The 13,698-nt window shown below is 43.4% G+C and overlaps 1 protein-coding gene across 1 annotated transcript in view; it reads left to right on the top strand.

Moving 5' to 3' along the window:
• The window catches only part of DNAJC11 (DnaJ heat shock protein family (Hsp40) member C11), a 196,479-nt gene extending 183,748 nt beyond the window's left edge, over nucleotides 1–12,731 (top strand). The window contains exons 11-16 of the mRNA XM_040429902.1: nucleotides 1,217–1,372; nucleotides 5,149–5,218; nucleotides 9,419–9,476; nucleotides 9,804–9,946; nucleotides 10,039–10,168; nucleotides 12,002–12,731. Coding sequence (XP_040285836.1) covers nucleotides 1,217–1,372; nucleotides 5,149–5,218; nucleotides 9,419–9,476; nucleotides 9,804–9,946; nucleotides 10,039–10,168; nucleotides 12,002–12,027 — 583 coding nt within the window. The 3' untranslated portion in view covers nucleotides 12,028–12,731. The remainder of the gene's footprint in view (nucleotides 1–1,216; nucleotides 1,373–5,148; nucleotides 5,219–9,418; nucleotides 9,477–9,803; nucleotides 9,947–10,038; nucleotides 10,169–12,001) is intronic.
• Nucleotides 12,732–13,698: the final 967 nt, after the last annotated feature.

Raw genomic sequence — 13,698 nt, 5'->3', positions numbered from 1 at the left:
GGAAAGGGATTTAGGGGTCATTATTTCAGAAGACTTAAAGGTAGGCAGACAATGTCATAGAGCAGCAGGAAATGCTAGCAGAATGCTTGGGTGTATAGGGAGAGGAATTACCTGTAGAAAGAGGGAGGTGCTCATGCCGCTCTACAGAGCACTAGTGAGACCTCATTTGGAGTATTGTGCTCAGTACTGGAGACCATATCTCCAGAAGGATATTGATACTTTGGAGAGAGTTCAGAGAAAAGCTACTAAACTGGTACATGGATTGCAGGATAAAACTTACCAGGAAAGATTAAAGGACCTTAACATGTATAGCTTGGAAGAAAGACGAGACAGAGGGGATATGATAGAAACTTTTAAATACATAAAGGGAATCAACAAGGTAAAAGAGGAGAGAATATTTAAAAGAAGAAAAACTGCTACAAGAGGACATAGTTTTAAATTAGAGGGGCAAAGATTTAAAAGTAATATCAGGAAGTATTCTTTTACTGAGAGAGTAGTGGATGCATGGAATAGCCTTCCTGCAGAAGTGGTAGCTGCAAATACAGTGGAGGAGTTTAAGCATGCATGGGATAGGCATAAGGCCATCCTTCATATAAGATAGGGCCAGGGGCTATCCATAGTACTTAGTATATTAGGCAGACTAGATGGGCCAAATGGTTCTTATCTGCCGACACATTCTATGTTTCTATGGATCCGTCCTGGCACACAATGTAAGTCAATGGGGACGGATCCGTTTTCACTGACACAATCTGGCACAATAGAAAACTGATCCGTCCTCTATTGATTTTCAATGGAGTTCAAGACGGATCCGTCTTGGCTATGTTAAAGATAATACAAACTGATCCGTTCTGAACGGATGCAGATGGCCGTATCATCTGAACGGATCCGTCCATGACGGATCCGCACAAAACGCAAGTGTGAAAGTAGCCTAAGAAATAACCGCATTTGTTTGAGGTATTACTACTTTTCATTGATGAATTTATTTTATAGGCCGGCTAGTTGCTTTGGATAGATGGTCCCGGCATTCAGGCTGACCAGCAGCTACTTATTAGCTGCGCACCTATTACAGGGATGGGGATAATAGATGTGTCAAGTTTTGCACTCGAGGTCAGATGAGATTCAGCATTTGTTGCAAAGTATAATTTACGGCTTGTTTGGTGGTTCAGAGCCCTACAGATGCTTTCTATTAATCTGTTCCTGATCTCCTTTATTCCAGGTTGAATAGAGCCAGTCAGACGTATTTCTTCCCCATTCATCTGACAGATCAGCTTCTACCAAGTGCGGTGTTTTACGCCACTGTGGGACCCCTTATTATCTATGTAGCGATGCATCAGCTTATCATCAAACCTTACCTCAAGGCACAGAAAGAGAAGTAAGTATCTCGCCACAGCTCGTCCTATAACTCAACCAGACAACTCCTCTATGGGCAAGAAACACCAGGTTTGCATTAAGATAGATCTTTTTTCTGTAGCTAAACTGGCCAAATAAGTTTCTGGAGTGTTTATTCTAAACTTTTTTCCTCTAAGGCCCCTTGCAGACGAGCGTGTCCGCATTAGGTCCGGATGCATTGCGAATTCATTCAGTACAAAATGCGCGATTTCGCAAGGCAAAGTCATTCAGTTTTTCATGCGATCGCGTTCAGTTTTTATCGCGCGGGTGCAATGCGATTTAATGCGTTTTGCACGCGCATGATAAAAAACTGTATACAAACAACATCTCTTAGCAACCATCCATGAAAAACACATCGCATCCGCACTTGCTTGCGAATGCAATTTTCACGCAGCTCCATTCACTTCTATGGAACCAGTGTTGTGTGAAAATCGCTGAATATAGAACATGCTGCGTTTTTCACGCAACGCACAACTGATGTGTGAAAAAATTTTACACAGCCCCTTTGAAATGAATGGGTCCGGATTCCATGTGGGCGCAATGCGTGCGCATCACGCATTGCACTCGCGTGGAATACTCGCTCGTGTGAAAGGGGCCTAATCATAAAATTATCTGTTCTTGGCTCATCCTCTTCTTTCCAACCATTTCTTAAGGCCCATTTACACAGGCCGAGAATCTGCCAGATAATCGCTAACAAGCGCTCATAGGAACGCTTGTTATCGATTATCTGGCGGTGTAACGGTGCGTCTGATTACCCAGTAAAATCCTTTTAAAGGGAACCTGTAATATTGAAATGCAGTGCAGACTGCAGGCTGAGTGGTATGTAGCGGGGGACGCTGAGGAGATTGATATATTGTTTTATGGGAAAAGATTCATTTAGGCTACTTTCACACCTTCGTTCAGGTGTCCGCTCGTGAGCTCCGTTTGAAGGGGCTCACGAGCGGTCCTGAACGCAACCGTCCAGCCCTGATGCATTCTCAATGGAGGCGGATCCACTGAGAATGCATCCGCCTGCCAGCGCTCAGCCTCCGCTCCACTCAGTGAGCGGACACCTGAACGCTGCTTGCAGCGTTCAGGTGTCCGCCTGGCCGTGCGGAGGCGAGCGGATCCGTCCAGACTTACAATGTAAGTCAATAGGGACGGATCCGCTTGAAGATGACACCATATGGCTCAATCTTCAAGCGGATCCGTCCCCCATTGACTTTCAATGTAAAGTCTGAACGGATCCGCTCAGGCTACTTTATAATGCAGACGGATCCGTTCTGAACGGATGAGAATGTCTGCATTATAGGAGCGGATCCGTCTGATGAAACATCAGACGGATCCGCTCCGAACGCTAGTGTGAAAGTAGCCTAAAATTGATCACTTATTCATTTAAACCTGTGCTTTTTCTGGGCTTAGGACCACCCACTGGTCTCCTATCAGTGATTGACAGATATAGCTATATGCACAGTCAGCACAAAGATAGCTTTCAATCACTAAGGCTACTTTCATACTAGCGTTCGGAGCGGATCCGTCTGATGTTTCATCAGACGGATCCGCTCCTATAATGCAGACGTTCGCATCTGTTCAGAACGGATCCGTCTGCATTATAACTTAGAAAATTTTCTAAGTCTGAAAGTAGCCTGAGCGGATCCGTTCAGACTTTACATTGAAAGTCAATGGGGGACGGATCCGCTTGAAGATTGAGCCATATGGTGTCATCTTCAAGCGGATCCGTCCCCATTGACTTACATTGTAAGTCTGGACGGATCCGCTCGCCTCCGCACGGCCAGGCGGACACCCGAACGCTGCAAGCAGCGTTCAGGTGTCCGCTCACTGAGCGGAGGCTGAGCGCTGGCAGGCGGATGCATTCTCAGTGGATCTGCCTCCATTGAGAATGCATCAGGGCTGGACGGCTGCGTTCAGGGCCGCTCGTGAGCCCCTTCAAACGGAGCTCACGAGCGGACACCTGAACGCAGGTGTGAAAGTAGCCTAATAAGACCACTTACAGGACTCCTAAGCTCAGAATGAGCAGATATTTAAATGAATGAACTACAGGTTTTACTGAATCTGTTCCCATAAATCTGTATATAAGTTCAGCTCCTCCTGCTCTATAACCTGCTACCTGTAGTTTCCACTGCATTTTCATGGTGAAAGTGATCACTCAATCACTGGCCTGTGTAAAAGACCCGCTGAGCAGCTGACAGTCGGGCAAATGCATGTACATCGAATTGTTGGACATTTTATTTTGGCAGCACTTTTCCCTGTGTAACCATGGGAAGTGCAGCTGACAAGGTAAACAAATGCCTGCTCTAACCATCTGAAAATTCATGCAGTCATTCATTTAGGTAGTTATCTACCTTTCTATTTTTCGCCTTATAAGATGCAGGTTTTAGAGGAGGACAATAAGAAAAAAATATTTTTCATTAGACCTCAGATCAGACCAGCAATCAGACCCCCAATGTTAATAAGACCCTCAATCAGACCTCAGCTCAGACCCCAATGTGAATGACCCCCAATCAGACCTCAGATAAGAGCCCAAATATAAATAGGTCCCCCATTTAGACCCCAGATCACACCCATGCCACATGTCACCGCCGCCGATTCTCACCTCCAGCGCTCTTATTCTTCCTGCCACGGCTGTGCTGTGACCTGACGCGCATTGGAGGCGCTCATTAGTATTTGCCCCATAAGGCGCACTGACATTTTTCCCCCACTTTGAGGGAAGGTGAAAGTGCGTCTTATGGGGCAAAAACTATGGAATCCTCAAACGAGCACCGTTCAAAATGTATTGTATATTTAGTTGACAGTCATTACACGGATAGAAATCTTCCCATGTAAAAGGACCCTTATAAGCCTGTATTATACTCCAGAGCTGCACTCGCTATTCTGCTGATGTGTTTATTGTGTATATGCATTACTTATTTTGTATCGTAAGTTACTTATCTTGTATCCTAAGTAAAGGCCCTATTACACGGGCAGATAGAGCAGACGATTGTTGGGAGGGAAGTGTTCCCTCCTGGTAATGGCCTGCTCGCTAGAGGAGGAGACCACTGCTGTGACATGCAGCGATCTCCTTCTCAGTATAGGGACAAGTGATTGCTAATGCATCGCTCGTCCCTATACTGTCTCATTGTTTGCCGGCAGCAGAGCGCCTATTACATGGCGTGATCATTAGCCGTGAGTCGTTAGCGATCATCTTAAAGGGGTTGTCTGGGTTCAGAGCTGAACCCGGACATCCCTCCATTTTCACCCAGGCAGCCCCCCTGACTTGAGCATCGGAGCAGTTCATGCTCCGATGCATCCTTTGCCCTGCGCTAAATCGCGCAGGGCAAAGGCATTTTTTGGAGATCCTGTGACGTACCGGGGCTCTCTATGGGGCTGCCAGGAACCCCGGTGACGTCACCGGCACTGAGGGGCAGGATTTAGCGCTGCCCTAGCCAGTAAAACGGCCCGCCGATCTAAAGCCCACCCATCTGAGCCAGTGACGTCACCGAACACACTGCCGGGCGGAAGTTTCCGCCCGGCAGTGTGTTATTGAAAACAAAAGAACCCGTGCCCTGCGCGATCTAGCATGAGATGCTCCGATGCTAGCCTCAGGGGGGCTGCCTGGGTGAAAATAAGGGTATGAACCCTGAACCCGGACAACCCCTTTAACAATAATCTGCCCGTGTAATAGGGCCTTCACATTCTGTATTATACTCTAGAGATGCACTCACTGTTCTACAAGCTTATACTCCTTGATTGTTCATTTTTTTCGCTTATTTTAATTGATAGAGAATTAGAGAAACATAGGGAAGACTCCTCATCTGACGTCTTAAAGAAGAAGCAAGAAGCAGAGGCTGCAGTGAGTATTGCCTTCATTCTCCTGCCCATTCTATAATACAGATATAGGAGTTACCGTAAATTCAGCCCCGTATAATGACCTAGATCCATGCATGTCATGTTTCCCGTTATACTGAGAGCTGTGAACCTCCACTTTATCAGTGGAAAATAAGGCAAAAGATGTGCACTTGCTCATCTAATCACCGCTATCTGCCTAGTTATGCCATTTATTGATGCTGTGACTCAAATATTTACTGTTTCTGGTATAGAGCATCAAATAGGTCGCACCAAACCACAAGCAATAAAGTTTCATTTACCTCTGTCCCCACCCAGTCCATACTGGATATTTAGAGTGAAATATGCAGATCACTTCTCTTAGGTGCATTAATACTATAAGTTGTATTTTTATATTTTTATTTGTGGTATATTGTGCACTTAAAGAAAATTAGATTTTGGGGACATAGTAGCATTTTTTTTTTTTTTTTTTGTTTCATTTGTTCAAGTCAGAACTGTGGAAATTGTCCAGGCGACCAAAAAACCCTTAAAGGGGCTTTCCAAGTAATTTTTTTCTTTTACAGGCAAGGAAGCTATTTGGATAATTAAAAAAGTACACTTACTGTCCTGAGCCCCCTCTGTTCCAGCCACTGCTCCTTTCCTACCCTCTGCTTCAGCCATGATGTTCCCATATACCACACATGGCAGCTGCAGCCAGTCACTGGCCTCAGCAGTATATGGCACAAGAGCTCTGAAGCAAGCGGTTGGATCTAGCGGAGCCACTGGAACGGATATAGTTCAGGACAGGAAGTATGCATTTTTTTCTTATTGTATAAATAAAAAAACTCTGACATTGGCAGCCCCTTTAAAAGACCCTAGGGCTGTTAGACCATTTTTCCTGCTGATACGTTATTTTCAGGTATTCCCAAGCAAATGCCTGTTTCCACTGAAATACCCCAGTGCTGTCTAGTCACATTTCCTGTTGTTAGTGTGCCCTAACAATTGCCTGTGCTCTTTTAGGCTAGTTTCACATATGCAGCAAGAGACCCGGCAGAGAACAGCCTGCCTGAGCTCTTGGGATACGGCATTGCCATTACCTGACTACCTGCTGACCCCATTAACTATAATGGGTTCCGGCAGAGATCTGTCCGATTCTCAGCATATTTGCTTCTGCTTCTCTGCTGGACCAGCCTGTCTGATCTCTTACCGCATAGGTGACACTAGACTTAGTAGAAGCTAATGGACTGGAATACAGATACATAGCAGCACATTAGAGATAAAAATGGGATGATTTTTTTTTTAAAATCTGTAAAAAAAAAAATAATAAAAAGCTTTTTTATTTTTTTAACAGACTTTATTAACCCGTAGGATATCAACGCCGTACATGTACGGCGCAGACATGCGGGACACAAATACCAGCGCCGTATATGTACATCGGACGAATGCAGGAGCTGCGCCCGCCTGATCAGTGGCAGGGGTCCGGCAGTCGCTGATAGCCAGACCCCTGCTGTACGCGCCGGCATCGGTGAAAACTCTCGCACTGCCGCAGTCAGCGCTGGCCGCAGCACATGCGGGATCCTGCCGGGTGCGGGGTGGCCATCGGGTCCCCGTGCTGCTCTGACGGGGACCCGCTGGCAGGGAAGGCAGCCCGATTCCTTCCTTGGGCATTGTGGCTGCCTTCCGTGACAGCCTGTGAGATCCAGGCCCTTGGATCTTCAGGCAAGCAGGCTGAAGTGTATTACAATCTGTAATACACTTACAGCCAATGCATCACAATACAGAAGTTATGTGTTGCATTGTAAAGGGCATTAGACCCCCAAAGTTCCCAGAGTGGGACAAAAAAAAAAGTGTGAAAAAAAAGAAGTTTGACAAAAAAAAATTGCAAGTAAAAAAAAAAAAAGCAGCCCTTTCCCAAAATAAAGTAAAATAAATTTGTAAAAAATAGGAAAAAAAAGAAAAGTAGACATTATTATGTATCGCTGCGTCCGTATCGACCGGCTCTATAAAAATAACACATGACCTAACGGTGAACACCATCAAAAAAAAAATATTAAAACTGTGCTAAAAATATGCAGACACTAAAACATGATATTTTTTTTATTATTTAAAAAATGATATCATTGTGTAAAACCTAAATAAATTAAAAAAAAGTATACATATTAGGTATCGCCACGTCCGTAAGAACACCGTAAAAAAAAATGAAATTAAGTGTCAAAAAGCCATTCTTACATCACAAAAAGTGTAATACTAAGAGATCAAAAAGTCATATGCACACCAAAATAGTACCAATTAAACCGTCATCTCATACCGAAAAAAATTCGCCCCTACATAGGACGGTCGCCCAAAAAAAAATATATGGCTTTCAGAATATGGGGACACAAAAAAAATCATTAAAAAAAAAAATGCTTTATTATGTAAAACTGAAACGAGCAACCAAAAAAAGTTGTCATATTTGGTATTGTCCCGTCCGGAACAACCTGCTCTATTAAAAATACCACACGAACTAACCTGTCAGATGAGCATTGTAAATAACAAAAAATAAAAACGGTGCCAAAACAGCTATTTTTTGTTACCTTGCCTCACAAAAAGTGTAATATAGAGCAACCAAAAAACATATGTACCCTGAAATAGTACCAACAAAACTGCCACTTTATCCCATAGTTTCCAAAATGGGGTAATTTTTGGGGAGTTTCTACTCCAGGTGTCAAATGTGACTTGGCAAATTAAAATTATCCCAGTGAAATCTGCCTTCCAAAAAACATATGGCAGTTCTTTTCCTTCTGCACCCTGCCGTGTGCCCGTACAGCAGTTTACGACCACATATGGGGTGTTTCTGTAAACTACAGAATCCCAGTAATAAATATTGAGTTTTGTTTGGCTGTTAACCCTTGCTTTGTTACTGGAAAAAATTGATTAAAATGGAAAATCTGCCAAAAAAGTGAAATTCTGAAATTTCATCTGCATTTTCCTTTAATTCTTGTGGAACACCTAAAGGGTTAAGAAAGTTAGTAAAATCAGTTTTGAATACCTTCAGGGTGTAGTTTCTAAAATGGGGCCATTTTTGGCTGGTTTCTATTATGTAAGCCTCACAAAGTGACTTCAGACCTGAACTGGTCCTAAAAAAGTGAGTTTTGGAAATTTTTTTAAAAATTTCAAGATTTGCTTCTAAACTTGTAAGCCTTCTAATGTCCCAAAAAAAAAATTTCATTTACAAAGTGATCCAAACATGAAGTAGACATATGGGAAATGTAAAGTAATAGCTATTTTAGGAGGTACCACTATCTGTTTTAAAAGCCGAGAAATAGAAATTTTGAAAATTGCGAATTTTTCCACATTTTTGGTAAATTTGGTATTTTTTATAAATATGAAATATTTTGACTCAAATTTACCACTGTCATGAAGCACAATATGTGACGAGAAAACAGTCTTAGGCTACTTTCACACGAGCGTTCGGAGCGGATCCGTCTGATGTTTCATCAGACGGATCCGCTCCGATAATGCAGACGTTTGCATCCGTTCAGAACGGATCCGTCTGCATTATTACTTAGAAAATTTTCTAAGTCTGAAAGTAGCCTGAGCGGATCCGTTCAGACTTTACATTGAAAGTCAATGGGGAACGGATCCGCTTGAAGATTGAGCCATATGGTGTCATCTTCAAGCGGATCCGTCCCCATTGACTTCCATTATAAGTCTGGACGGATCCGCTCGCCTCCACACGGCCAGGCGGACACCCGAACGCTGCAAGCAGCGTTCAGGTGTCCGCTCACTGAGCGGAGCGGAGGCTGAGCGCTGGCAGGCGGATGCATTCTCAGTGGATCCGCCTCCACTGAGAATGCATTAGGGCCAGACGGATGCGTTCGGGGCCGCTCGTGAGCCCCTTCAAACAGAGCGCACGAGCGGACACCCGAACGCTCGTGTGAAAGTAGCCTCAGAATGGCTTAGATAAGTAAAAGCGTTTTAAAGTTATCACCACATAAAGTGACACATGTCAGATTTGCAAAAATCAGCCTGGGATTTAAGGTGAAAAGTGGCTCGGCAGTGAAGGGGTTAAACATGCATCCAAAACATTGAATAAAATACACAGTGGGAGACAAAGTATGTTAAATCCCACCTCCTTTACTTCCCTCAGCTGTCAGCAACTTTTAGGTTAACTTTTCCTTTAGTTCTTGTAAAAAAAAAAAAAAAAGTTCTAAAATGGGATCCTCATTGTTGTTTTCTGGTTTTGTAGGTGCGATTAATGCAAGAGTCTGTGCGGCGGATCATAGAAGTTGAAGAGTCTAAAATGGGTACGGGTGAACTTCTTTTGAGATGCCTAGTGCCCATCTGTTAATTTCCTGTCATTTTATTATTAGTGTGTATTGAGCATTACTCTCCCCCTTGTCAGTAGTGAGCACTGATTTCACAGTGTCACTCTGTACCATGTTGACAAGTTGTCAGTTCATTCATGCATTTCCAGGAGGAGTAACAGAGGAATGGCATAATGCTGGATTGTAAAAAATGATGCAGCAGAATTGCTATTTCATTGGGACTGCAAGCATTTACTAAAACGGACATGTCAGGAGAGCTGACAGGATCTCTAAATTTCACAACCTAGGGTTATTTTTGTGTTTCAGGCTTGATAATATTGAATGCTTGGTATGGCAAATTTGTTACCGACAACAGCCGGAGAAATGAGAGAGTGAAAGTCATTGATGTGACGGTGCCCCTGCAGTGCTTGGTCAAAGACTCTAAGTTGATCCTCACAGAAGCTTCAAAGGTAACTGCACTAAAGCTTCCTTCCAGGATGAAGATTTGCCCGCTGTCCCTTTATACTGGCAGCTGACCCTGGCTGTCTTTCCTCCTTCTTAGGCTGGACTGCCTGGGTTCTATGACCCATGTATTGGGGAGGATAAAAGCCTAAAGATCCTCTACCAGTTCAGAGGGGTTCTGCACCAAGTCATGTCTGGAGACAACGAGCCACTTAGGATACCAAAGCAGTGTGAGTTTATATTTAAGCTTTTTATGTGAACAATTTTTTTAGAGATGTGGAATCTGATCACCCCCCACCTCTCCGTATCATCAAAGTGATATAGTAACTAAAGTTTCCAGACATTACCAACCAAAGCCCAGATAATGTCCTAAAAAGCCCAGACTATGCCGCACAGTGCCCAGATATCTAGTGCTGTAAAGAGCACCGACAGTGCCAACCAATGCCCAGATAATTAATGTCATAAAAGCCCATAGCGTGCCACACAGTGTCCAAATATCTAGTGCCATTGTCCAGACAGTGCCCAGATAATGTCATAAAAGCCCAGACCATTTCACATAGTGCCCAAATACCTAGTGCCGTACCCCTGACAGCGCCACCCAATGTCCAGATAATTCATGTAATAAAAGCCTAGGCCATTCCACACAGTGCCATATCTAGTGCCATAAAATCCCCAGACAGCTCCCCACAATGCCAAGACAAATAGTGCCCAAAAACCACTATCCAGTACCCGAATAGATGCAACCATACAGAGCCCAGGAAATTATTACATATTATACCCAAACAATACCTCACATTGCCCCAATAGTGTCCATATGAATAGTGCCATACTACTATCATTAATGTGGTTTTCCGGGAGCCCAATATTGCTGGCCTGTCCTATGGATAGGTCATCAGTATCTGATCGATGGGGGTGCAACTCCCAGCACTCTCGTCGATCAGCTGTTTTACGAGGTTGTAGTGCTCTAGTGAGTGCTGCAGCTTCCTCACAGCATGTTAAGCACAGCACCGTCCTTTGTATAATGGTCGTACTTGGTATTGCAGCCCAGGCCCATTTACTTGAATGGCACTGAGCTGCAAATAGGCCATGTGACGTTGAACATGACATCACCGGCTTAGGAAGAGGCCACAGCACTCACCAGAGGGACACAACCTCTTCAAACTGCTAATTGGTGGGGGTGCCTGGAGTCAGACCCCGACAAATTAGATATTGGTGATCCTATCCTAAGTATTAGGGATGAGTAAATCGAGCTTCAGATCCAAGATCCGAAGTTGATTTGCTCAAAACTTCGTTTTAATGCTGTACAGAGATCCGTCTCCATACAGCATTAAAATGTATGGGCTCCCGCGGGGGAAATTCGCTCTCGCCAAAGTCTTGCAGTACTTTGGTGAATAACTTCAGGATTTGATTATTGAACTTGAAAACCACTTTAAAACTTGGATGCGAAGTCGGCTTCAGTACTGAGGTACCAACGCCAACTTCGGATTCCTGTTTTAAAATGGTTTTCAATTTTAAAAATTGAATGCCAAAGTTATTCACCGAAGTCTCACCGGAGCCCATACATTTGAATGCAGTACAGAGACGGATCTCTGCACAGTGTTCAAACAAAGTTTTGACCGAAGCTACTTTGGATCTAGGATCCGAAGCTCGCTTTGCTGATCACTACTGAGGATAGGCCATCAATGCTGAACTCCCAGAAAGTGCCATCCTCCTATCATTAAATGCAGTATAGTGCCCATATCTTGCCTGTTCTTCCTGTCTGCATACTAACACGTCTGTCACATACAGCAGCGTGCAGTATTAACTCAACAGGCCTTGGATAGGGAGCTAAATGCACCTCTGGCCCTCATAGATACTTTAAAAGGTAGAAGTATTGCCACCCCTATCCCCAATTCCACAATGCATCTTGGATTTTCTAGCTTTTTACACTTCACTTCCACATAAAAGTAGATCATGCAAGGAAAGCAAGTAGAGCCTGGTAGTATCCTCTCACAAAGTCGCCTCTGATATTAGCCCTTTTGTGTGGTTTTATGATCGGCTCCTTTTCTTCTCTATTCTTTCAGCTCACAAGATCGATGCGGACGGCTAGCCTATACCAAGAGCAGAATTTTGATACTCAAAACTCATATATCCGACACCTGGAACATCTACCCTGGATTATCTGCACATGAATCCAACAAGCTGAATTTTTTAAGACTATATCCATTATTAAAAAGGAAGAAACAAAGTTGTCAGAAATAATATATGTTATAGTAATGATGAGCATATGCTGATAAAATGGCATTGTTTTACCAGAGCCATATTCTCCTTTAAGGTTCAATTGGTTTTTACCCCTTGGTGCAATCATAACAATTGGTCTTCAACTTGTGCATCTCTGTTGTGGAACTACAACTCCTAGCTTGCACTGATACGCTTTAAGTTGTAGTACTTTAACAACTGGTGTAAGGTACGTGTGGAGATGTCTTTATGTTGCTGAACACCCAACTTTTTCTATCTGTTACATGATGTATGCATCTCCATATTATTGTAGGGAGCACTACACATCAGTGGAACTAAACTGTAATACCACGCACAACCTGTGGACAGATGTGGCGCTGTTTTTGAAAGAAAGCTGCCATGTTTTTTTTAAATCATGGACTATCCCTTTAAAATCAGTAGCAGTGTTATAATATGTATTAATGAATATCAGTTACACCTACGGTATGTAAAGTTTTCTCAAGGAACCCTGTGCTGGAGATATGTGACATAAAGTAGTTAATCATGAGGGCAGAAAAAATTGGGGCCGTCCTGACAGCCATCCCAGCACTATAGTTAGTTTCTCTCCTGCTTGAAGTTGCTGATAATAGAGAACAATAGATCATTTTGTTTACTTGTTTACTTAGATTTTAGGTTTAGTGCCCCTTTAAATGCATTTGGAGGCATCCACTTGCAACCATAAGTATGGAAATGCATTTAACTAAACTGGACATGTCTGCAGCCCTGGATATGCAAGGATAGGGTTTTTAATTTATTTTATGCCCAGTTACCATCTAAGCTATGCATTGCACTGATCTAGCAATTCCATTGGTCAATAAACTGTATAAGCAGTTGGGTTCAGACTTATGGGATTAGCCTATCAGAATCCAGACTGCAATATTCTGGGGTTTTGGTGCAAAATTTTCTGTTCTTTGAGAACACTGTGATGCAGGATGGTCAAAAGTAGGAAGGTCAAAAATCTGGAATCACACTGGATCTGTGAATATCTGACTGCAGGAACTTATTTTCCATCTACCATGCCAAAAATTCCAAATGAGTTCTAGTGTTTGGCTGGGGACATGTGCCAGGAGGCAGGGACCTATTTATTGAATATATATGTATACAGGTTTTAGTAGACTTTTTTTTTTTTTAATTTGCACATCTAATTTTTTTCAAAGTCTCTTCCTTGGCCTATCCTTGAAATTGCACCGTTTATTTTCCTTTGCTCACTATGTTAGCCCTGTCCCATAGAGCAGCTTCTTGTGCTATATTTTACCGCAAGGGCCTCCCTTGTTCCTTACACACGCTGTTATCCTCTAGGCCAGTGTTTCCCAACCAGTGTGCCTCCAGCTGTTGCAAAACTACAACTCCCAGCATGCCTGCACAGCCAAAGGCTGTCTGGGCATGCTGGGAGTTGTAGTTTTGCAACAGCTGGAGGCACATTGGTTGGGAAACACTGCTCTAGGCTGAGAGTGGAATATAAGATGATATTTTGTGTGTCTACATGGTAGGGGGGGTTCCTTCG

Source organism: Bufo bufo, chromosome 1 (genome assembly GCF_905171765.1).
Source record: "Bufo bufo chromosome 1, aBufBuf1.1, whole genome shotgun sequence".
Taxonomy (NCBI): Eukaryota; Metazoa; Chordata; class Amphibia; order Anura; family Bufonidae; genus Bufo; species Bufo bufo.
The sequence above is the reverse complement of the archived record's forward strand: the minus strand, read 5'-3'. Positions and strand labels throughout refer to the sequence as shown.